Raw genomic sequence first — 23376 nt, 5'->3', positions numbered from 1 at the left:
ATTATACGACTGATTTCGCTATTACTACCTTTTGATGAGGTTAGAATTGCGTGCTTCAGGTAGAAATCAGTAAAAGTTTCGATTTCAGTGAAATAAGTGCTAAACAGAAAATCGTAGTGATAAAGTGATATTGCGCAAAGTGTTATCAGTGTTGTGACCGAGGGTTCGTCTGTTCGTGCCTGTCGTTCGCCTAGTCCGGGACCCCTTGCAAGCTCCCAAGCCCAGGGGAGAAGTAATGTCGTACGACTTATGGGTTCGAGAGGCCTTGATCAGCGAACAGACGTTCCCTCTATGGTATCGGGTGTATCTTACCAAGATCACCCCTACCATAAGGCGAGAGAGACGATTTTCTCCTCGTCATCCAAAGGCTTTTCGCATAAGAAACCTGAAACAAGGTTTCGAGGCCTTAAGCGAAAGTCAGTCCTTTCAGGACAGGTCCAGCGTCCTGGTTGTAGCCATTAGGACAGCTCTGACCCTATGCAGTCATCGGAAGACTGCTCGCCGCCTAACAAAAGCGTAACACAGACTCCGAGAGTCTTTTTGTTGGCAAGGTTTTGCGGTCACAGACGTTACCCTCGTCTCTTACCGCAACCTTTTCCGTTGATCCTAAATGGGTTGTACGGCAAGACATGCAGAATAAGCTTGCCTCCCTTATGGAAGACTATTCTGCCGATTAGTCCGTTGAGCCTAGCCGTTTATCTCATCGAGATCCTGGCTTTCAGCCAACCTAACGTTCCTTTCGTGCGTCCTGTTGACGTTGGCGTAGCTAAGTCACGTCAGTCAGGTTGTTTAGAACCACACTCGATGCGGTCTCGTGTGGATTTTCAGCCACATTTGGACGTTAGGCCACTTGCTGATGCTCCTGTTGACGTTCAGGACGTTCGCTAACAATCGGAGTTGACTTGTTTTGACGCTGTGCGTCAACCTCCGCATTCTAGAGTTGTTTTGACTGCTCAGTCTAGGCGGTCAAAGCAGTCTCGAGTGGACGCTGTGCGTCCTCACGCACCTGTTGTTGTTGACAGTTCACAGACTGTCAAGCAGTTACATGACGTGCGTCCTGGTCTCTCGCACCTGTTGTTGTTGACAGTTCACAGACTGTCAAGCAGTTACATGACGTTGCGTCCTGGTCCGCTACTAATGCACCAGTGCGTGTGGACTCTGCTTGTAAAGCATTGCCACCACGGTAGGTCTCTCCCTTGCTTGAGACTCAGCTATTATCGGACAAGGTTCCTTTAGATGAGGAAGTTGCTGTTCCCCCTCCTACTGATATTCCCTTGAGGACTCTGTCAGACGGAGAGGAGCCTAAAGCTGCTTAGCCCTCTATGGACTTTAAATAAATCATGCTGATTTTTAAGGATCTTTGTCCGGATCTTTTTGTAACTGCTGCTCCTCGTTCGCCTAAACGTCAGAGCTTACACTAGGCCTAGCTACTTTGAAGCCGTTGTTTTATAAGCTAGTGCTCTCTCGCTCTCCTAGAGAGCTTTACGTTTGCTAGGCGACTGGTTTATCACCAGGAGGAGTTTGGGGGATACAGCCTTTGCTTTCCCTTCTTTTAAACTGGCTTATAGAGCGAGAGTCTGATATGACACGAGAGAAGTTCTCGGCTTGGGAGTTCCTGCCTCTGCCCAGATAGACTTCTCAAATCTCGTAGACTCTCCCTGGCGCCTGGCCAGGAGACGCTCCAAGATTTTACAGGTCAACTTCACAGCTGTTTTTGAGCCTTTGAAGTTTTGCTGTACAATTATGTCATGCATAAACAAGGCTTTCAGGGATGGCTCCAATGATCTGACAGCCACGTTCTCTGCAGGGACAAGTCCCTCAGGGATGGCTCCATGATTTGGCAGCCATGTTCACTGCAGGAGTACGTAAAAGGCAAGTGCGCTCAATGTGTTCATTGTCAAGACAAACTTCACGATGAAGTCTACCAGGCTGTCTTGACAGCATTTATGGAAGGCGACTGGATGGTCTCTCTCGACCTTCAGGAGGCATACTTCCACATTCCTATACACCCGGATTCCCAACCGTTTCTGAGGTTTGTTTACAGGAATGTAGGGTACCAGTTTCGAGCTATCGGAGATCAGAGCCTCCCTGTACTTGGACGACTGGCTTCTCAGAGCCTCTTCCAGTCATCGCTGTCTGAAGGATCTCAATTGGACTCTAGATCTGACCAAGGAATTGGGACTCCTAGTCAATTTGGAAAAGTCACAGCTGGTCCCATCCCAAACTATTCTGTATTTAGGGATGGAGATTCACAGTCAAGTTTTTCGGGCTTTTCCGTCGGCCCCCAGAATAGATCAAGCCCTGCTCTCCATCCAGAAGATGCTGAAGAAAGAACGCTGCTCAGTCAGGTTGTGGATGAGTCTGGTAGGGACGCTGTCATCCCTGGAGCAATTTGTCTAGCTAGGAAGGCTACACCTCCGTCCTCTTCAATTCCATCTGGCTTTTCACTGGAAAAAGGACAAGACGCTAGAGGCGGTCTCGATCCCGATTTCCGAAAAGATAAAGTCTTGTCTGACTTGGTGGAAGGACAATATCAGCCTACGAGAGGGTCTTCCCCTGGCAGTTCAGATACCCAACCACGTTCTCTTCTCGGACGCATCGGACTTGGGCTTGGGCGCGACGCTGGACGGTCGGGAATGCTCAGGTCTGTGGAACTCGAGTCAGAGGAACATGCATATCAACTGCAAGGAGCTTTTGGCGGTTCATCTGGCCTTGATAAGCTTCGAGAATCTCCTTCGAGGCAAGTTGGTGGAGGTAAACTCGGACAACACCACGGCCTTGGCGTACATTTCCAAACATGGAGGTACCCACTCACTGACTTTGTACGCGATCGCAAGGGACCTGCTCATCTGGTCAAAAGATCGAGGCATCTCCCTAGTAACGAGGTTCATCCAGGGCGACTTGAACGTCCTAGCAGATTGTCTCAGTCGGAAAGGTCAAGTAATTCCAACCGAATGGACCCTCCACAAGGATGTGTGCAAGAGACTTTGGGCGACTTGGGGTCAACCCACCATAGATCTCTTTGCAACCTCGCTGACCAAGAGGCTTCCAATCTATTGCTCTCCAGTCCCGGACCCAGCAGCAATACATATAGATGCCTTCCTCCTAGATTGGTCACATCTAGATCTTTACGCATTCCCACCATTCAAGATTGTCAACAAGGTACTGCAGAAATTCGCCTCTCACGAAGGGACAAGGTTGACGTTAGTTGCTCCCCTCTGGCCCGCGAGAGAATGGTTCACCGAGGTACTTCGATGGCTAGTAGACGTTCCCAGAAGTCTTCTTCTAAGAGTAGACCTTCTACGTCAACCACACGTAAAGAAGGTACACCAAAGCCTCCACGCTCTTTGTCTGACTGCCTTCAGACTATCGAAAGACTCTCGAGAGCTAGAGGCTTTTCGAAGGAGGCAGCCAGTGCGATTGCTAGAGCAAGGAGAGCGTCTACCATTAGAGTCCACCAATCGAAGTGGGAAGTCTTCCGAGACTAGTGCAAGTCAGTTTCCGTATCCTCGACCAGTACCTCTGTAGCCCAAATAGCTGATTTTTCTCTTTTACCTGAGAAAAGTACGATCCCTTTCAGCTCCTACTATCAAGGGCTACAGAAGCATGTTGGCCTCGGTCTTCCGGCATAGAGGCTTAGATCTTTCCAACAATAAAGATCTGCAAGACCTCCTTAAGTCTTTCGAGACCTCTAAGGAGCGTCGTTTGGCTACTCCTGGGTGGAATTTAGACGTGGTCCTAAGATTCCTCATGTCAGACAGGTTTGAGCCTTTACAGTCAGCCTCCCTGAAAGATCTCACTCTTAAGACTCTTTTCCTGGTATGTTTAGCCTCGGCTAAAAGAGTCAGTGAGCTTCATGCCCTCAGCAAGAACATCGGGTTTTCGTCAGAAAAAGCTACTTGGTTTCCTAGCCAAAAATGAGCTACCTTCTCGTCCTTGGCCTAAATCTTTCGATATTCCTAGCTTATCGGAGATCGTAGGCAATGAACTAGAAAGAGTCTTATGCCCTGTTAGAGCTCTTAAGTTCTACTTAGCTCGTACTAAACCTTTACGAGGCCAATCTGAAGCGTTATGGTGTTCGGTTAAGAAACCATCCTTGCCTATGTCAAAGAATGCTTTGTCATATTTTATCAGATTGTTAATACGAGAAGCTCATTCACACTTGAGTGAGGAAGACCGATCTTTGCTTAAGGTTAAGACGCACGAGGTTAGAGCTGTAGCAACTTCCGTGGCCTTTAAGCAAAATAGATCTCTGCAAAGTATCATGGACGCAACCTATTGGAGAAGCAAGTCAGTGTTCGCGTCATTTTACTTGAAAGATGTCCAGTCTCTTTACGAGAACTGCTACACACTGGGACCATTCATAGCAGCGAGTGCAGTAGTGGGTGAGGTCTCAACCACTACAATTCCCTAATTCCATATCCTTTTAATCTGTCTCTTGAAATGTTTTAATGTTGTTTTTATGGGTTGTCCGGAAGGCTAAGAAGCCTTTCGCATCCTGGTTGATTTGGCAGGTGGTCAAAGTCATTTCTTGAGAGCGCCCAGATTAGGGGTTTGATGAGGTCCTGTTGTATGGGTTGCAGTCCTTGATACTTCAGCTCCTAGGGGTCTGTCAGCATCCTAAGAGGATCGCTGGGCTCCGTAAGGAAGACGTACTTACAAGGCAGAGTAATCGTCTAAGTCGACTTCCTTACCAGGTACCTATTTATTTTGGTTTTGTTATATTGATAACTGCCAAAATGAAATAAAAAACTCTTAGCTTATACGATGTAAACATATTTAACTCTGGTCTCTACCCACCTCCTTGGGTGTGAATCAGCTATTATATATTCACTGGCTAAGTTAAATATTTAAAAATGATATTTTAATTATAAAATAAATTTTTGAATTTACTTACCCGGTGAATATATAAATTAAACGACCCTCCCTTCCTCCCCAATAGAGACGCAGTGGGATGAGAAGAAATTGAGTCTTTGTTTACATCGAGAGTGGTATCTGGCCGACAGTTGGCGCTGGTGGGCACACCCGCAACCTGTATAGCGATCGCTGGCGAGTTTTTTACTGTATGTGTCTGTCGAGCAACAGAGTTGCAGCTATTATATATTCACCGGGTAAGTATATTCAAAAATTTATTTTATAATTAAAATATCATTTTACCTAATGTATAAAGTGATATAGTATTGTTTTATTACAGTATTTCCTTATCTTATTACAGCATGTGAACTTTTGATACGATATCTGAGATTTATTATTTCAGTTGGATTTGTGTTTGTATCTGAATGTTTGTAAGTTGAGGACCTTCTATAAGCCGGTTATAGTTAAGCTAAAATTTTTACATTGCTTTTTTGCTTATGAAGTTATTGGTTTGTGGATTCGGGAACTTTTACTAGAAGTATTTCTATGAAAGTATTTTCTATGAATATTTCACTTGTATATTATTATTATTATTATTATTATTATTATTATTATTATTATTATTATTATTATTTCTTCATATTATACTACAATATTTTATTATTGTTTAAACAACAACCTTAAATAAGACAGGCAGAAGGTTATTTAGGTTATCAAGTTTCTTTTATACAGAAACTGCATTTAATTTTTATTTTTTCTCCTTTAGTGTATGTGACTTTTATTGCATTTTATGGAATGAAAATTTAAGCGCAATAGATTACACTGTATGAAGAAACTATTCTGATGTTTAAAACTAGAAGCCCTCCTTTTTTCTCGCGCATTGTTTTGGGATTGTAGGTTATGGAAAAACTTAGGCAAGGAATTGATAGTAAAGTTAGCCAGTACTGTAGTTTGAGGGTTTAAGGGTTATTGCATTTTCATCACTTTAAAATTGAATACTGTACTATAATTACCCTGTATTTATATGTACTTTTTTTTTTATCAGATTTAAGTAGTTTGTGTATTTTCTAACTGATACTTCTCCTTGTAGGCTTGCTTTGGTATTAAGAGGTTTGTAAAGAGATTTTAACGTAAAGGTATTAATATGACTTTTTTTGCTGTGTGTTGAAGAACCTTTTGGCTTTTGTATCCTAATTTGTAAAGATATTAATGGTTCATGACATATGACATAGCATATGTAAAGCCTCCCTGATTAAAGACCCATATATTTTATGGAAAATTCCCAAATTTTCTTGTCAATACAACTTACAAGTTTCCTGTCTTGACGCTGTTTAATGTAATTTTGGAAGCCAGAGGGATTTTGTTTTTATAGTTTTTCTGTTTTATTCTTGATGAGAGAGAGAGAGAGAGAGAGAGAGAGAGAGAGAGAGAGAGAGAGAGAGAGAGAGAGAGAGAGAGAGAGAGAGAGAGAGAGAGAGTCAGGGGGCGGGGTTGGGGACCACAGGTTAGTTCAGAATTACTGTTGAACTTCGCAATAATGGACGAATAGGGGGGAAGGGGTGTCCGGTACTGCCGATTGTCCGTTGTATCAACAAAATGTTTGCTGAAGTGCAAAATCTTACCAAGTTGTATAGGCTATAGACTTCCTGTGTATGCCCAACATTAAGGTAACATGAAAAAGAACAGCTGAAGTTATCACGCTTTTGTTTTTCACCTTTGATTGATGTAATTAAGGAATGTAAAATGAAACTAACAAAGAACACTTCTTGCCTGGTCCATATCAAAACAAATTGAATACAGTGCAGGAAAACACTAGCGAGTAATCAGGAAACTACTACTTTCCCTACTATTAAAGTAAGAAAAAAGATAGTAAATTGATATATAAAAAAGTACTTGCCTTTGGATTAGTAAATAAATATAAATATTGTTTATATCCGTGCATAAAGCGACCTTTAGATTGAATAAAGCAACATCATCATAATTTTCTCCTCCTACACCTATTTATGCACCTATTTATGCAAAAGGCCTCGGTTTGATTTTGCCAGTCGTCTCTATCTTGAGCTTTTAAATCAACACTTCTCCATTTATCATCTCCTTCACACTTCATAGTCCTCAGCCATGTAAGCCCGAGTCTTCCAACTCTTCTAGTGCCTTGTGGAGCCCAGTTAAAAGTTTGGCGAACTAATCTCTCTTGGGGAGTGCAAAGAGCATGCCTAAACCATGTATATTTACCCCTCACTATGGTCTCATCAACGTATGGCACTCGGTAATCTACCTTATTGTTTCATTTCTAATCCTGTCCAGCTATTCAACTCCCAATATTCTTCTGAGATCTTTTATCTCAAATTTACAAAATCTGTTGACTGTTGTTTCATTGTCATACCATGAATAATGTTCATACAGTAAAACTGATCTCACTAAACTGATATATAGCCTAATTCTTATTATGTAATTTCAGGCGATTTGATTTCCAAAGTTTACATAACCTAGCCATTGTCTGATTTGCTTTTTCATTCTTTCATTAAACTCCAACTATAAAGACCTTCCCTAGATATTTAAATGATTCTACTTCATTAATCCTTTCTAAATGCAATGATATCTCATTTTCCATTGCATATTGTATTCTCATCATCTCTATCTTTCTTTTATTTATCTTGAACCCAACCTCATGTGATATTTCATGCATTCTGGTAAGCAAGCATTGCAAATCCTGTGGTGTTCTGCTAATAAGGATAGTGCCATCAACACACTCTAGGTCAGCTAATTTCCTAATACCAATCCAGTCCATCCTTCTCCACCATCTCCAACTGTTCTATGCATTATAAAACAACATATAATAAACAACTTAGGGAACAACACATTCCCTTGGAATACTCTACTGTTCACTGTAAATTCATTTGATAGGATTCCACTAACATTAACTTCGCACTTGCTATGCTCATAAATAGACTTAATCAAATTTACATATTTAAGAGGAACTCCATAATAATGCAGGGCTCCACAAAATTTGCCTGTGTACACTATCAAAGGCTTTTTCATAGTTCAAAAATGCCATCAAAAGTGGATTTCTACATTCTACACATTGCTGTACAACATGTCTTAAAATGAAAATTTGGTCAGTGAACTTCTACCTTTTCTAACTCCTGCTTGTTCATGTCAGCTTTTCATCAATCTTTTTCTCTAAAGTGTCTTTAGAATAGGCATATTGATCTAAATTTACTATCCTACTATATTTACCTTCTCTATATTTCCTTCATTATCAAATGCCAGCTTATCAACACAAAAACCATTCCATCACTAGATACATACGAACCAATACAGATGAGAGTGCGCCCGCCACCGATAGTTCGATCACCTTGAATCCAGTCAGCTGACTACTCTGACTATCTCCTTCACTAACAACAACAACAACTCGTGACCTGACATTACTATAATGTCACGTAAACATCTCGTTTCTTCACTTATTGTCACTATATTGCCTATTTACTTATTATGAACAAATCTCTTAATGTTTTTCTCTTCTCTATATATATATATCGACCCTTTCTAATAATACTGTACTTCTACATTTAATAACCTTCAACTATCATGCTGTACTATTCTAAATTCTCATACTCATAATAAATCATCAAAATAAATCCTCTAACTAATCACATACTATATATTTTCATGACTACTAACATGAATGTGATGCCTCTTTAATTATTGCAATCAGTCAGATCTCCTTTTGTTATAACCTCACTAAATTGTTCAGTTCAATGTTGCCTTTCTTCATCTTCTGTTACAACAGATCCATCTCTTTTTTTATGCTTCTTCTTCTTTTCCCCAGTAGCGATTTCATTAATAATTATATGAGCAATTCTAGCACATAGCCACTCCCTGAATTCATAGCTTTCTCAGCCTCATATACTTTCCTGTGAAAATATTCTCTCCAGTTATTCTTGGCATTTATTTGGACCTCACTGTCAATACTCCATCTGTTCTTCCTGAATAGAAAAAAAAATTATATATTGCCTTTGTCTAAGATTTCCTTACTAATCCCCTTACAACATGCTTCAGTTAACATCAAGATATCCAAAATATATTTAATAAATTCATTCTGTACTTGCTGTAACTTCCCAATCAGATTCATGGTTCTAACATATCAATTACCAATTCTCAATATTTCCCTAGTATTTATAAACTGCGAGATTCTTAGCACCCTGCTACGACTGGGACTGGTGGCTATTCTATTTACTCTTTCAATAGACTGACTAAATCCATAGAGGATTCATTGGCTAGATTCCTTAAAGCATAGCCAGTTCCTTGTGATACAGAGTTCCTATCTAACCAAGGCGAGTGACCTCTGCCGGTCAATACTAATTCCTGTGAGATCATCTACCAGGTATCAGGAGTAGAAGCTGAAAAGACATCTTGTCTATCTTCTTAAACCCGATCCGTCACCCTGCTACCAGTGACTTCATTGAGATTTATGGTGGCATTTCCTCCACACCCAAAGTTCGTGTTACTCCACCAGGTTACTTATCCACTTATATAACCGTTGGCAAACATGGATTGCTAAGATATACAATATCTCTTATCTGTAATGTAAGACTACTGCTGATTCATTAAATCATTTAAGGCATATAGGATCATAGTAACTCAAGCGCGACCGGGCCGGAAACAGCGTTACCAGGTCTGAAGGATAGAACAAAGCTTCCTCTATGTAGTTATAACATTGGCTGTGCTGATTTCCAAATCCATAGGGTTGAAATCTCCTCTCAATACTAGGTAACTTACATCCTTATGTGCTGCTGCCTCCGTTACTTGAGTTACCTTACGCGCTGCTTTTATAGCAGAATGTATTTTGTGTTGACTGGGGCCAACTGGCTAATGGAAGGACACGACACATGACGCGTAGCCGTCTTTCGGCCAATCCAAATTTTTTCCACATAAGACATGCGTTTTAGTGGCCAATGACCGCCCGCCTTACATACACTCACAGCATCCACGCCAGTTGAAGCGTGAATCTGTTTGCAAACATCTTTGCGTTATTGGTCTTGTGTTTTTTACAACTTTTTACTCGTTTCTCATTGATAATGTCGTCTTTAGTGATGTGAGTGATATTGATGCTGTTGGTGTTCCTGGGCCATCTCATGGCCTTAAATGTGTCTGTTATGTACTGCAGTGGAAGAAATTTGCAGCTAAAATTTAGCGGATGCAGGTCAAGCGTACACAAGTCAGGCGATCGGGAAAGAAGTTGCCGCCAAGAAAATTGGAAATCCTTGCAGAGATGGATGTTTTGATAAGAAAACGATGCCAGTGATACAGGAAGTGTTTAGTGATTTCTGTTGTTTTCCCGATTACGGCAAACAGAATGCCTACATAAGGTCGTTAGTGCGTTCGAAACCAGTGAAGGGGTGACGTAACGACTGGCCCGCTTTGCCACCGTCATCTTTCATTATTCCTGTTACTAATAATACCTGTACAGTATTCATCATTATGTTCCATTATTATTACTGCTGTTATTATTATCATTGGTAATAACACTGCCCTTGATGCTATGATACATGGAAGATGCATAGAAAGAAACAATTTATCTATGACTATTGTGATTGAAATTTTTATTTTAATTTCAAAACGAATAATGAGTTTTACATTTTATGCACTTTTTTGTGTATTTTTTTATCAAAAGATTCCGAAGGATAGAGATTTCATCTGTAACTCGTTTGATTAGAAGTGGAATTCTGTTTAAAAAAAACTTAAAATTTTTTATTTTTCATTAATGTTAGGAAAGTTTATTTACATTTTTTTTGTACTTAAGTGGGGGTTGATGTCATTATTACGTGCTGGGTTCGGATTTTTTCCCCCAGTATTCTACACTAGTAGTGTACAGTAGTCTTGTCCCTCTTTGCCACCTTCATCTTTCATTATTCTTGGTACTAATATTACTTAGATGGTATTCTTCTCTTTTTTTCATTATTATTATTACTGTTATAATTATGATTGGTAATGACATGGTTCTTGATGCTGAGATACATGGAAGGTGTATAGAAAAAAAAACACTTTTTATCTATGTCTATTACAATTGAAATGGTTTATTTTCATATCAAAATTGATGTGATTTACATTTTGCACACGCGCGCGCATACCATACGATTTTTTTCATTTTTTGGTCAAAACATTTTGAAGGAGAGAGCTTTCATCTGCTACTTGCTAGAAATTGATAACTTTATTAGAAGTGGAGTTACGTTAAAAAGACTATAGAGGCGTTTTTCTCCTTTTTTGAAAAACAATGCTTGAGACGGTGCGATCCTGTACGCCTCATTTGTGTAAGCCTTTAAACTAGATTTTGGTTATATAAAGATGTTATTACAAGTTTTGTTTTCTTAACATATGCTTAGAAATTCAAAATAAAAGTAATTCTATATCATATTTTCCCTTCATAAGATTTCGAAAAGGGAAACCATTTTTGTATGTTTCATTGCCAATCACAATGAACAAATTAAGTAATGAACCAATGCATTTGTACATCCAAGTGATAACTAAGGATACTTTAGTTTTTTCGAACTGTATGAAATCTTATTAGTTATAAGATTGTGTGATTAAGTTTGGAAAATATTTTACAAATACTTTTTATTTATATGTGCACATATTTTTGATAGCGGTAGCATTAATTAGTTGATGTTGTTCACATGTTCTCTGCTGGTTTTTAGTGAGTAATTTCCAAACTTAATCAAAGCATCATATAATGAATATTGCACAAATATTAGTACTGCACTTTATAGACTACCATATCTTACATACAATTTACTAAAAGCTATTAGTGTCATTAGTTACCAGTATGGTGTGTGAACGTGTTTGTTTGTTTGTTGTATATGGCGATGGAAGTAGTAAAACAAAAAATTGGTTTCCTTTTTTTTGATGTCATGTTATGGAAACGGATTTCTTTCCTTTGATTTGAATTTTTAAGAATACAATAAGTGAAACAACATTTGTAATATATTTACGTATACAGTACTTTATTAAGAATACTTAATATTTACAGTATATGCGCATATCGTCGAGAGTGGTAGCTTGAAATCAGGTGATGAAAAGATCAGCTGAGTGTATTTATATGTTCTTCAATGGGGTTTCATTGAAATAAAATGGATTTTATTGATCATAATTATTCCATGAGTAAGCTATTTTATTTGGAAGCAAGGCAAATAATGAATAAGATTAAAATGGTTTTATTACTTTTATATATATACCGGTAAATATAAAGTAAATGAATATAAGTATCTCAGAACTATGTACTTCTGACGGGACCTTTGCCAACCTAACCTACTCTAGTTATCAGGATTTTAATCTTTTATATCCGAAGTCCGTAGTAACAGTTACCGTTGTTGCAGGTTTTACTGATCGAAGTAACTGCCCTTATATTTTACAGAAGAAACTAAAGAAGATGAGAACTTTTGAAACTCATCATTATAAAAACTAGACACACAGACACAATCTTTCTCTCTCTTTCTCTCTTATGCTCTGGATTGGGTCCACCGCCTACAGGGGCTGATCTGTGACCCCGTGTCATTGCCCCGAGCCTCAAGTTTTAGGGGTAAATTTGATTAAAACCGAGCTTCCCGAGAGAAGCAATGTGAACGTCAGGTGAGAATAGAAATAAAGTTTGTTATTTAAGTTTTATTGTTTTAGGTTTTTTCTTTCAATTATATTTTAATTTTTTATATAATTTTAGGATGGGGGTGATGGTGAAATTTGGGTGACAGTTTTAATAATTAAACTAAAGAAAATGTCTGCAATACATTTTATTGCAATAGCATGAATTACAAAACTTAGAATTTTGTGTCTGTCATTAAGCAGTGTGTAATTATGCCTATAAGGGAAATTATAAGGGATACAACCCTTTGTAGGGTATGATCCTTTTCAACTGCAATTATATAGTGTTCTCTTATTTTTGCATGGACTGGTCATCACTGGATGTTTGCTGTAGTGCCCCTGACCTGACTGTGCCTTATCCTTAACAAGAATTATTAGTATTTTGATGGAATATAGATTTTCAATTTAATAGATTGTCATTAAACTGGGTATACTTCCGTCAATGATAGATTGCAGTTTTTTTTATTCTTGTGAGAGCATCTTTTTATTGTGAACTTTTGTAACTAATGGGAGAAAGAAGACAACATAGACAAATCCTATTCATTGTTTTCCTTTTGAATATTGCTTGAAAGCGAATAGGAATGGTCAGAATAGAAGAAACATTATAAAGCAATCATTAGTAGATGACATAACTAGGAGTAATTAGGGAAATGAATGTATTCATCATCATCTCCTACGCCTATTGACGAAAAGGGCCTCGCTTAGATTTCGCCAGTCGTCTCTATCTTGAGCGTTTAAATCAATAGTTCTCCATTCAGCATCTCCTACATCACATTTCTTAGTCCTCAGCCATGTAGGCCTCAGTCTTCCAACTCTTCTAGTGCCTTGTGGAGCCCAGTTGAAAGATTGGTGAACTAATCTCTCTTATGAAGTGCAAAGAGCATGCCCAAACCACCTCCATCTACCCTTCACCATGATTTCATCCACATAAGGCACTCTGGTAATCTCTCTTATAGTTTCATTTTTAATCCGGTCCTGCCATTTAACTCTCAATATTTTTCCGAGGGCTTTGTTCTTAAATTTACAAAATCTGTTGGATATTGTTTCATTGTCATACCACGACTCGTGTCCATATTGTAGCTCCGATCTTACTAAACTGATAAATAGCCTGATTTTTATATGTAATTTCAGGCAATTTGATATCTGAATTTTATTTAACCTAGCCATTGTCTGATTTGCTTTTTTCAATCTTTCATTAATCTCAAAAAAGATCCTTCTTTAGAGATCATAGTTCCTAAATATTTAAATGATTCCACCTCATTAATCCTTTCTCCTTCCAATGATATTTCATCTTCCATTACATATTCCGTTCTCATCATCTTTGTCCATGTTCTATTTATCTTGAGCCCAACCTCATGTAATATTTCATACATTCTAGCAAGCAGGGTTTGCAAGTCCTGTGGTGTTCTGCTAATAAGGACATCATCATCAGCATACTCTAGGCCAGCTAATTTCTTGTTACTAATTCAGTCCAATCCTTTTCCCCCATCCCCAACTGTTCTATGCATTACAAAATCCATGAGGAGGATAAGCAACATAGGTGACAACACATTCCCTTGGAGAACTCCACTATTCACTAGAAATTCATTTGATAGGGCTCCACTAACATTAACTTTGCACTTGCTTTGCATATGAACACAGTTAATAGAATTTATATATTAATATTAATATTAATCAATTGAATATTAAGAAGTTGATTGACATCACTCAGGATTTTATACAGTAGGCCCAGATGAGAATGGGATATCAGACAACCAAGGACTAGAACTGGGTTCCGTGTGACAAAAGAATTCTGATTTTGACTGTGATCTTAAGTTGATGGTTGCACTCGTAAGTAAATTTAAACTAGTTGGTCTGGTTAGTATTGCTTAAACCATTTAATGAAGCAGACCTTCAACTTGTTAGATGCATTGCTTGTTTGGCCTTCTGATGAAAACAGACACTTAGGTTATAGCATCCACTTGAACATTTTAAAAGTATCCCAAAGCTTACACTTATTTTCATGAAACTCCCCTAATGTTCATAATGCTTGCTTCACTCTCAAAGCTGTCCAAATGTTGATGTCCACACAAAAATTAAGAATTTTCTTTTTTTTTCTTTGTAAAATGTCTCCACTCCAGTTAAGCTTTGAGTTAATCTGGAGGTTGATGACAACTGATGTATCTAGACGTGGGTACATTATAGTTCCTTGTCTTTTTAGCGCTCTCGTTGTGTTTACAAGTATCAGGTGTATTTATTTATCCATACTACCTGCAATTCATATTGGGTTTATTTTATGATTTTAGGTTATTTATTGTTTTAATGGAAGATTTCTTCTGGAATTTCTCTGAATGCTGGTGAGAGTGGTTCAAGCAACTTTGTGAAAGTGTGCGGGGTGCAGTATTGTAATTTACATAATTTAACATATCCTTCCTACTAAACTGAATTGTAAGTTCTCTTGAAATTCAATTTATGAGATTTATTAAAAAAATGCACATAATGATAGTTGTGTAGTGAATAAGGTGAGGTTCATTAGGTTGTAGTTTAAATTTAAAACTAGTGATATGTTGCTGAAGAAATATTGGAGTAAATTCTGCTTGTCAGTTGTGTACTGGTGAGGCGTATTGTCTTCATTCCTTGAAGCTGGAACTTGGGTGGAGTTAGCCTAACTGTTTCTTAAGAGGAATTTTTTTGGTATTTGGGCATAACAAAATTTTCTTATATATATTGATGTAGTAGTTGCTACGTACTTGAGTCATCTTCTCTATGGTACTGTATTTTGCATTGATCATAATTTTTTCCTGATTCCCTCAAACTTACTGTGTTAAACAGGTCTATTATGCAAACCTTTTTTTAATAAAGAATGCCTTCCTATCACTTCAAACTGTGCAAAAGCGAATGTATGAACACATGGGACCCTGATCTCTTTGGCTTTTTGATGTTACATTACATTAAACTATTCCAAAATGTTATATAGTTCTGTTCATTACTTATTGAACCTCTGTATGGAATTTAAGCTCATGCAAAATTTTCCTGGAATGAAGCCGTCTGCTATAGATATTGAAGCTTTCTTAAATGTTTAACCTCAGTTTTTTTTTTTTTAATTTTATTGTGTAGCATATCTCCATCCTAAAAGGAAGTGGGCCCATGTTAGTATTAATTAAAAGCATTGAAAATTGAAAAACTAGAGCTTTTATCATGATATTTAAGTGAACTCAAAATGCTTACATCCTTGAGAATGTTGATTATTGTGCTCGAGTAATAGTTTTAATATGGAATATTATATAACGATAAAAGTCCTTGAAGGAGGTTGAAATTTTTGTAAATTATCCATACTCATATTTTTTTCTTACATGGTGAAAATTTTTAATTACAAAGGTTTTCCCATAAGTTTGTTAGGTAGGGAAAGTAAACTTACTCTCAAAGAAAGTGTTTGACACACTTTTGTATATCTCTGAAGATTTTACATTTTTAAAGTAAGAGATTGTATGAGGTTTTGTAGTAACTAAATTGGGTATTTAACTTTGTATTGTATTATTGCTGTTTAAGTACCTCCCTCTCTGTTATTTATGAATTGTAGTGAAAGTATTTTGACATGTACAATGTTATTTATTTTCATATGAACATTCTATCATATAAAAAACTGCTAGATGAACTCAAGAGTATTATATACTGTGTGGTATTTTGTGATAATCCTATGGAATTTCATTAATATTTCCTGTATCCTTTTGGAATTCACCAGTTTATGTGCTCCTTTACATAATGTTAATATAATTCTTGAATTTGTATTAATCTTGGCAATGTAGAAGGCATATTATAATTTATTTACTGTTTCAAAGAAAAATGTTAGCCAGTAAGTGTAAGTAATTGTCTTTTTGAATTTGACTTTGTCTTGCAGTGTTAATTTAATTGCCAATTTAATTGCCGTGTGGTTGTTTTTTTAATTGATTTTTAAAATATTTTCCTTTTCCAGTTCCATGTCCCTTAGTCCCTCCAGACAGCCTGGTGCCAGTAACCTCTTACTCCAGCTCGGAGGATGAGGACTTTTTCGATGCTGATGAATTCACCAATGCTAGTCCTGCTCAGAGTCCTAGGTGAGTATCCAATGTCAACTGTTAAGTTTTAAATTCAATGCAGTATGTTTTGGTTCTTGGTCCTGACAAGCAACATATATCTTGCATTTTGGTCTACCTTTGCTCTAATTCTTCTTTTGTGGTATAATTTATTGTACTTTTCTTTGCACCACTTGTACTTACTTATGACAATCTTTTAGGAAAGATTGTCTCACGTTTATATTAGATGATGATGCACAAAATGTGATCACCTTATTTTTAACAGTTGAATGCAGCACTGCACTAATTATAATCTTCTTTCTTCCATCAGTATCCTGATATGCATTAGATTTCATGTTGCACTCTGCATTATGCAGTAGAGAACATGTCCACACTCTTTGTAGTTAGTTTTATAATCCACGAAGGAAATGTTTGATACTGTAGCTTGTTGTTTGATTAGTTTTAAGGATGTTATTGAATTTCTTTCAAATTGAAGGGGTGAATTTTTTTTACACTTTATGATGCAGTGTGTCTCATATCCAGGCATTTTTCAGGTTAGGTAATAAGATGAACTTATTTGAATTATTTGGTGTTGCTGAAAAAGAAATTCCCCACATTGTCCGTTTACAATAGCTCTTGTAGTCAATTAGTCCGGTGAAGTTACGATGAGTTTACACCATAGATCAGTATTATTAGTTTCTTACGAGTTTCTAAATATTATGCCGTGCTTCATCTCTGAGATGTAAACACAGCCCATTTCAGAGTTAAATTTTTTCCTATTCAGGTTTTGGTACCATAATTCTTATGTGTAATTCCCATGAACGGCCAACCTGAGCTTACAAGCTTTTTATTGTATCTTGTATCAAGATGCTTAAGGAATGAAAAACCATGAGCCAAATAGCTGTGAATGAGCAGAGGAATAGGTATCTATTAGAGAAGTTTATACATACATATACCAAAGGCACTTCCCCCAATTTTGGGGGGTAGCCGACATCAACAAGAAACAAAAACAAAAAAGGGGACCTCTACTCTCTACATTCCTCCAGCCTAACCAGGGACTCAGCCGAGTTCAGCTGGTACTGCTAGGGTGCCACAGCCCAACCTCCCACATTTCCACCATGACCGCGGGGGTAGCAGCAGTAGGGGACTCAGCAGTATGAAGCTTCATCTGTGGTGGAAATGTGCCTTAGAGAAGTTTATATTTCAGAGATATTGTTATTCTTGAGTTTCACCTGATAAGTTTTTGCCACTTGAAATATTAAACTTGGTATCAGATGTTTGTCAGTGTTTCGCTGATTTCATCATGATTATTAATGTTTTAACATTAGGTTTAGCTTTGCATGTTACGTGTGAGTTCTGACCAAGTTGTGCTATTGCTTTTACTGTGTTATTTATCTTTATAAGTTATCCAATTGTAAAGTTGTCCTTCATTATTGAAGGTTAATTAGTTTCAAGGTCTACTATGGATGCATGGAAGTTTTGATGATAGCAATGTCCATATAATTGTTTTTCAATTTAAGCGCAAATTTATTATATTTTTTTTATATTACATGAAGTAAGACATCAGGAAAAGTGATTTAATTGAAAAATAAAACCAATGATAAATTTTTCTTTTGATTATGCATGAATGGTTTTAATGATCTTTGTTCCGGCACTACATATTGAACCATTCCGCTCTTTACAATGGAGATATATTTTAGCGACATCTGAAACTAGCTGTAAGACTTGTAAGAGAAGTGTAACTACCCACTGCTAGTTAGCATAGGGAGAGTGGTGGGTAGACCAGCCACCCCACTCGCATCTGCACCAGTAACGGTATGTCACTTTTTATTTCGGCTCGGTAGAGAACAGACGGTCTGTCGTTTTCTCCTGAAAAACTTTTACTTAGTTAAACGAATAAAGCAATTGACCTAAAAGCTTATAAACTTTCCCTCTTTCTTTTTCAGGGTGAGTGTCCGTATGGATTGACCATGTGGATTTGTCTTGGCGCCATTGTGGCACCTTCATGTCAGATGTCGGCCATTGAGAGTAGGAGACAGATCCTAATGGTCTTTGTCCTGCCTGCTGGGGTCACTCCTGTGCGCAGACGTGTCCTTGTTATGAGCGTAAGGAGTGGTTGTTCTCTCAGTGGTAGTGGTATAATTGGCGACGGAAGAAGAAAGCAAAGAGGGACTCTTCTCTTGCCGTCTGACTCCGTCGGCTCGTACCCTCCACTCTGACTCTGCTCGATCGATCTCCCCTGGGGACTGTTCGAGTATGAGTGGCGGGCCTTTGACCCCTGGACAACCTTGCGGTTCTGAAGTCTACGTTGTTTTCCCTGGAGAGGCAGTACCGACCACGGCCACTGGGGAGTCTCTTGACGCTGATGCTCTGCGTCAGCTCTGGCTTTCCTTGGGAATTGCGGGTTCCCCATGCAAGGAACGGCTGTTTGAGGTCCTTTGGTTGGGGACACTGTGGGAGTGCATGGCTGCTTCCCTAGGAGTTTATTTTGATCCTCACATTCGAGAGACTGTAGGTACTGTACCAAAAGAGTTTCTCATGTCTGCTTATTCTGACCTGAGCGTCTGCTTGCCCATCCTACGTTCGTTCTGCTTCGGCGGACGAATATGAGCAAATGTGGACAAATACGCCTCTGGGTCACTTGTTAAGGTGAACCCAGGAACTAGCTTTGGCTATGTTCCACTGGCAGTACACGATGCCAACCTTCTGTCTAGGCTTGTCCAGCGCACCAAAGGGGAGTATAGTGCATTGCTCGGAGGTCTGCCTCCAGGTGTTAGGCAACACCCCACCCAACATTCGCGTGAGGGCCACCCTTCGCCAGTTGCAATCGGGCAGCAATCCTGCTTGCAGGCGAGGCTCCTTCTACAGCTCCAGGTGTGGGACGACCCTCCTGTTCAATGGAAAGACGCTCTTCGCCTTAGTTTAGACAATGATTGGGTTAGGCGGCTGTTCACAGCTTCCGCCTCTCACCGTCGACAGCAAAGTGCTCATCGCCCTGCAAGGCCAAGTTTTTTTAATCTTGTGCCTAAGGTTTCGATCTCTTATGAGGGAAAACCTGCTACTTTGACTGTGCATCAGCACCCAGCAGTAGCCCAGCCATCTTCTTCCTTTGGGGAAAGGAAGGATGCTCACCTATCTGGTTCGTGAGAAAGAACGAGTAGGAGAACCATTTTCCAAAGTGCGGTAGTCCAGAGAGACGCTGGTTCTAGTCTTGCGGACGAGTCTTACATGGTGTTGTACACCCAACCACCTAGCAATGTGGGCGGGCAAGCTCCTCTACCTGGTGGGGGTCTGCGTGCTCCCTCAACTTTGCGTCTTGCTCGCCATAGTGACCTTGCCATTCCATACTCGCCAGTACAAGTTCTGTCTTCGTGCACACTTCAAGTGAGTGCTACCTCGGTAGCTCTTTTTCCAGCACGCTATGCAGAAGGTGCGTGGCAGTAGGCACAGGAAGATCCTACTTTACCTATACACACTGATACAGGTGAGCTTGTTAGTGCGCCTCGCCAGCTCTCACTAGTGCTCCTCGCCAGCGTTCGCCTCACAAGCGCTCCCCTCATCATTAAGAGGGCCATCGATTGCATTCTCAGGGAAATGCTTCTACAGCAGTATTTAGCATCTTACTTCCCACTTTTCTGGTAGGGATGAGAGTGCAGGTGTGCGTGATTGTCAAGCTGACCACCCTCGCTTCGATAGGAAAGCGGAGCAAGGAGAAGGGCACGACGGTTTGTCCTCTTGTGCCTTACCTTTCCTAGGTACTCCACCTAATCATTGGAAATACTCTCATGGTGCCCTTCTGAATGCCGTCACCTTCTCGAGTAATGTACCATGGTTCCTAGGGCTCATTCCTTTGCTAGGAAGGTAGTTGACCTTGACCCTTCCCGTGCTCTCGGAGGCGGAAGAACCTTTCGATGACAGCTCGGAACATTTTGATGACCTGCTGCCTGCGTCTGCCAGCACCAAGATTTCCTCCTTGAAGCAGATATATTCTGACCATGTCTTTCTTCAGGTTCTTTCGTGTATTTGGAAGATCAACCTCCTGGGGGAGCCCGATCAGGTTCCAGTTGAGGGCAAGGACATAGTCCTAGACCTCTTCTACGACACTCCCAGACCCACCAATACTATGGTAGCTTTGAATTGTTCCAAGGGGTTAAGGGTACCACGAAGAGGGGTTATGCACAAATGGAGGGGGCATCACTGTCTCAGATCTGTGAACTCATCTCGGTTATTTTCTACCCTTCTCCTCTCCCTCTAGATCTGGCCATTCTAGCTCTAACCCAGAATATGTCTTGGGACAAGCTCACTGCTTTGCCAGTGGCCTTCTCTGCGACAGATGCCACAAATGTGGAATGGGTTGGTTGCAAAGTGTTCTTTACAAGCTATTTCGTGGTTGGATTACTGGTTGGGATCTGTGGTTTACATCATTAAGAATGAGAATCTTTCCACCGACCAGAGGAAGAAAGCAATGTCTGCCTTCCTTCTCTTGGCTGCCAGGAGGATGCAGTCCTTTACCACAACATTGTTAACCAGGAGATCATCTGGGTTTTGAGGCGATGAGATGTTGTAGTCTCAGAATTCCAGAGGCAGGTGCCTAGGGGAAATCTATATAGCTCTGCAACTCCTCAATGGAGAGCCCTCCCTCTATGAAGAATATTGAGGCAGTTGCAGACAGAAAGAGGAAGACTAGCCAGGACTCCCTCCTCTATATGGTAATGGCTTCTCGTCATACTCCTCTGCACCGATACTGGTGGGGAATGCCTACAGAGCAGGTGGTGGAATTGTGTGCTTCATGGGGCCGAACCTTGGTCAGTCACCATCCTTAGATTGGGCTGCCAGGTACTGTTCACTCTCTCTCTCCTTCCAACCCTGCATCTGAGGCATTCACACAAGAATTTTCTCTATTGTCCACCTGGGCTTGCAAGAATGGCATTCGTCTCTTTTGATATCTAGACAATTGGCTGATATTTGCAGACTTGAAGGAGACCCTTCTCGTGCATTGGGACAGACTCCTTACATTTTGCCAAGATCTGGAATCTTGGTAATTTTTGAGAATTCGTCACTGCAACCTTCGCAGGAACTGGTATATTTAAGGATTAATATTGATACCAAACTAGGCCGTCTTTCTGTTTGAAGAGAGAATAGGGAGGTAGCTCGCTTGTTTCAATTGCAGGGCATCGTGCTAACACATGAGTGGCAAAGGCTGCTGGGGCACCTAACCTCCTTGGAGAAACTGGTGCCCAACAGTCGCCTGCAAATTTGCTCTGCAGTGGGAGCCAAATACGTTCTGGTCTCAGCCCATAGACCCTCCAAATGCCATGGTTACGATAGGATCATAGCCAAAAAGAGACCCGAGTTGGTGGCTGTTGGACACCAGTCTGCTCAGGGTAGTAGACATTCTCTCTCCTCCCTCGAAATTGATGCTCTTCACAGATGCATCAAAATAAGGGGTTGCTAACCTGTTGCACCTCACTGCCTCCTGGCTCTGGTCCGATTCCGAGCGACAGTGTTACATAAACCTGGAAATGAGGGCAGCCTTCCTAGCCCTCATGCAATTCTATCAGCTCCTTCAACGGCACTCTGTGGTGCTGATGGGTGACAATATCACGGTAATCGTCGTACATAAGCAAGCAATGAGTTACTTTTTCCCAGCCCCTCTGCCATCCAGCTGTGGGAATCCTAAAATGGATGGAAGACAACTCGGTAGCCCCATTGGCCCATTTCATCCTTGACAAGAGCAATGTTCTAGCGGACAATCTGAGTAGGGAGACTCAGATTCTTGGCTCTTGAGTGTTTTTGGAATCATCAGATAGTTAACAAAATCTTGACTTTGGGGGGTTTGCTGACAATCGACCTGTTCGCAACGTCCCTTAACTGAAAGCTTCCAGTGTATTGCTCTCCAGTACCAGATCCCCTGGCAGTCTGGCAATCCACCTTCCAACGCCAGTGGCACAACATGACCGTCTATGCATTCCCCTCTTCTGCCTAGTAAGGAGACTTCTAAATAAGGTAAGGGCATCGCAAGACCTCTCAATGACCTTAATAGTTTATATATGGCAGCGTGCAGAATGGTTTTTGGACCATCTTCATCCACTCACTGAGGCACGGAGGGTGCTTCCTCCAGTTCCTGATCTACTCGGGACACCCACACCTGAAGAACTTCCACCATGCAGTAGCTTCACCACGACTTCACACATGGAGGTTATTCAGCAACTCGCAGCATGAGGCTTTTCACAACCGGTTACGAGGAGGATGGCAGGATACCTCCATGAGTCATCTTCTGCTGTATACCAGGAGAAGTGGTCCATCTTTTGTGGTTGATGTCGTGAACGGGGTATCGCTCCTCTCAGTGCCCCTATCCTAGCGATAGCAGAGTTTTTGTTGTATTTCAGGGAGGGAAAACTTTGCACAGTCTTGGCAGTCAAAGGCTACTGCTCGGCCTTGAGGCTTACCTCTAGATTGAACGGATCTTCATATGAATTTTCGAGCACACTTTCCCTATGTCGGAAGTCAGACCTCCTCCTTGGAATGTAGTTTTCGTACTACAACCTTTGAAAGCGCTTTACAAACTGCAAAGTCAGTCTTCAGACTGTAATAAGTGATCCAGATTTATTGTTACTATGCCCTGTAAGGGTGCTAAGGAAATATCTCAAACCGCCAAAGCTCGTCCACAGGTCAACTGACTCTTCGCTAGCATGGGCAGTGTCACCAAAAACTTGATATCTTCCTTGGTCAGGCAGGTGATCGATTGAGCCTTACAAACAGACCGTAGACCCAGAGCTCACGATGTCTGGGGTTTTAGCATATTGCTGGAATTAAAAAAAAAACTTTAGTGACTCTGGTATTGCAACTGGGTCTT

General features: G+C 40.1%; 1 protein-coding gene across 7 annotated transcripts in view; it reads left to right on the top strand.

The window, feature by feature from the left end:
- The window catches only part of LOC137653427 (oxysterol-binding protein-related protein 9), a 354924-nt gene that overhangs the window by 74888 nt on the left and 256660 nt on the right, over window positions 1-23376 (top strand). For all 7 annotated transcript variants that reach the window (XM_068386810.1, XM_068386807.1, XM_068386806.1 and 4 more), the window contains one exon: window positions 16442-16562. In XM_068386810.1, coding sequence (XP_068242911.1) covers window positions 16442-16562 — 121 coding nt within the window. The remainder of the gene's footprint in view (window positions 1-16441; window positions 16563-23376) is intronic.

The sequence above is a fragment of the Palaemon carinicauda genome, chromosome 14, assembly GCF_036898095.1.
Source record: "Palaemon carinicauda isolate YSFRI2023 chromosome 14, ASM3689809v2, whole genome shotgun sequence".
Lineage (NCBI taxonomy): Eukaryota > Metazoa > Arthropoda > Malacostraca > Decapoda > Palaemonidae > Palaemon > Palaemon carinicauda.
The sequence above is the reverse complement of the archived record's forward strand: the minus strand, read 5'-3'. Positions and strand labels throughout refer to the sequence as shown.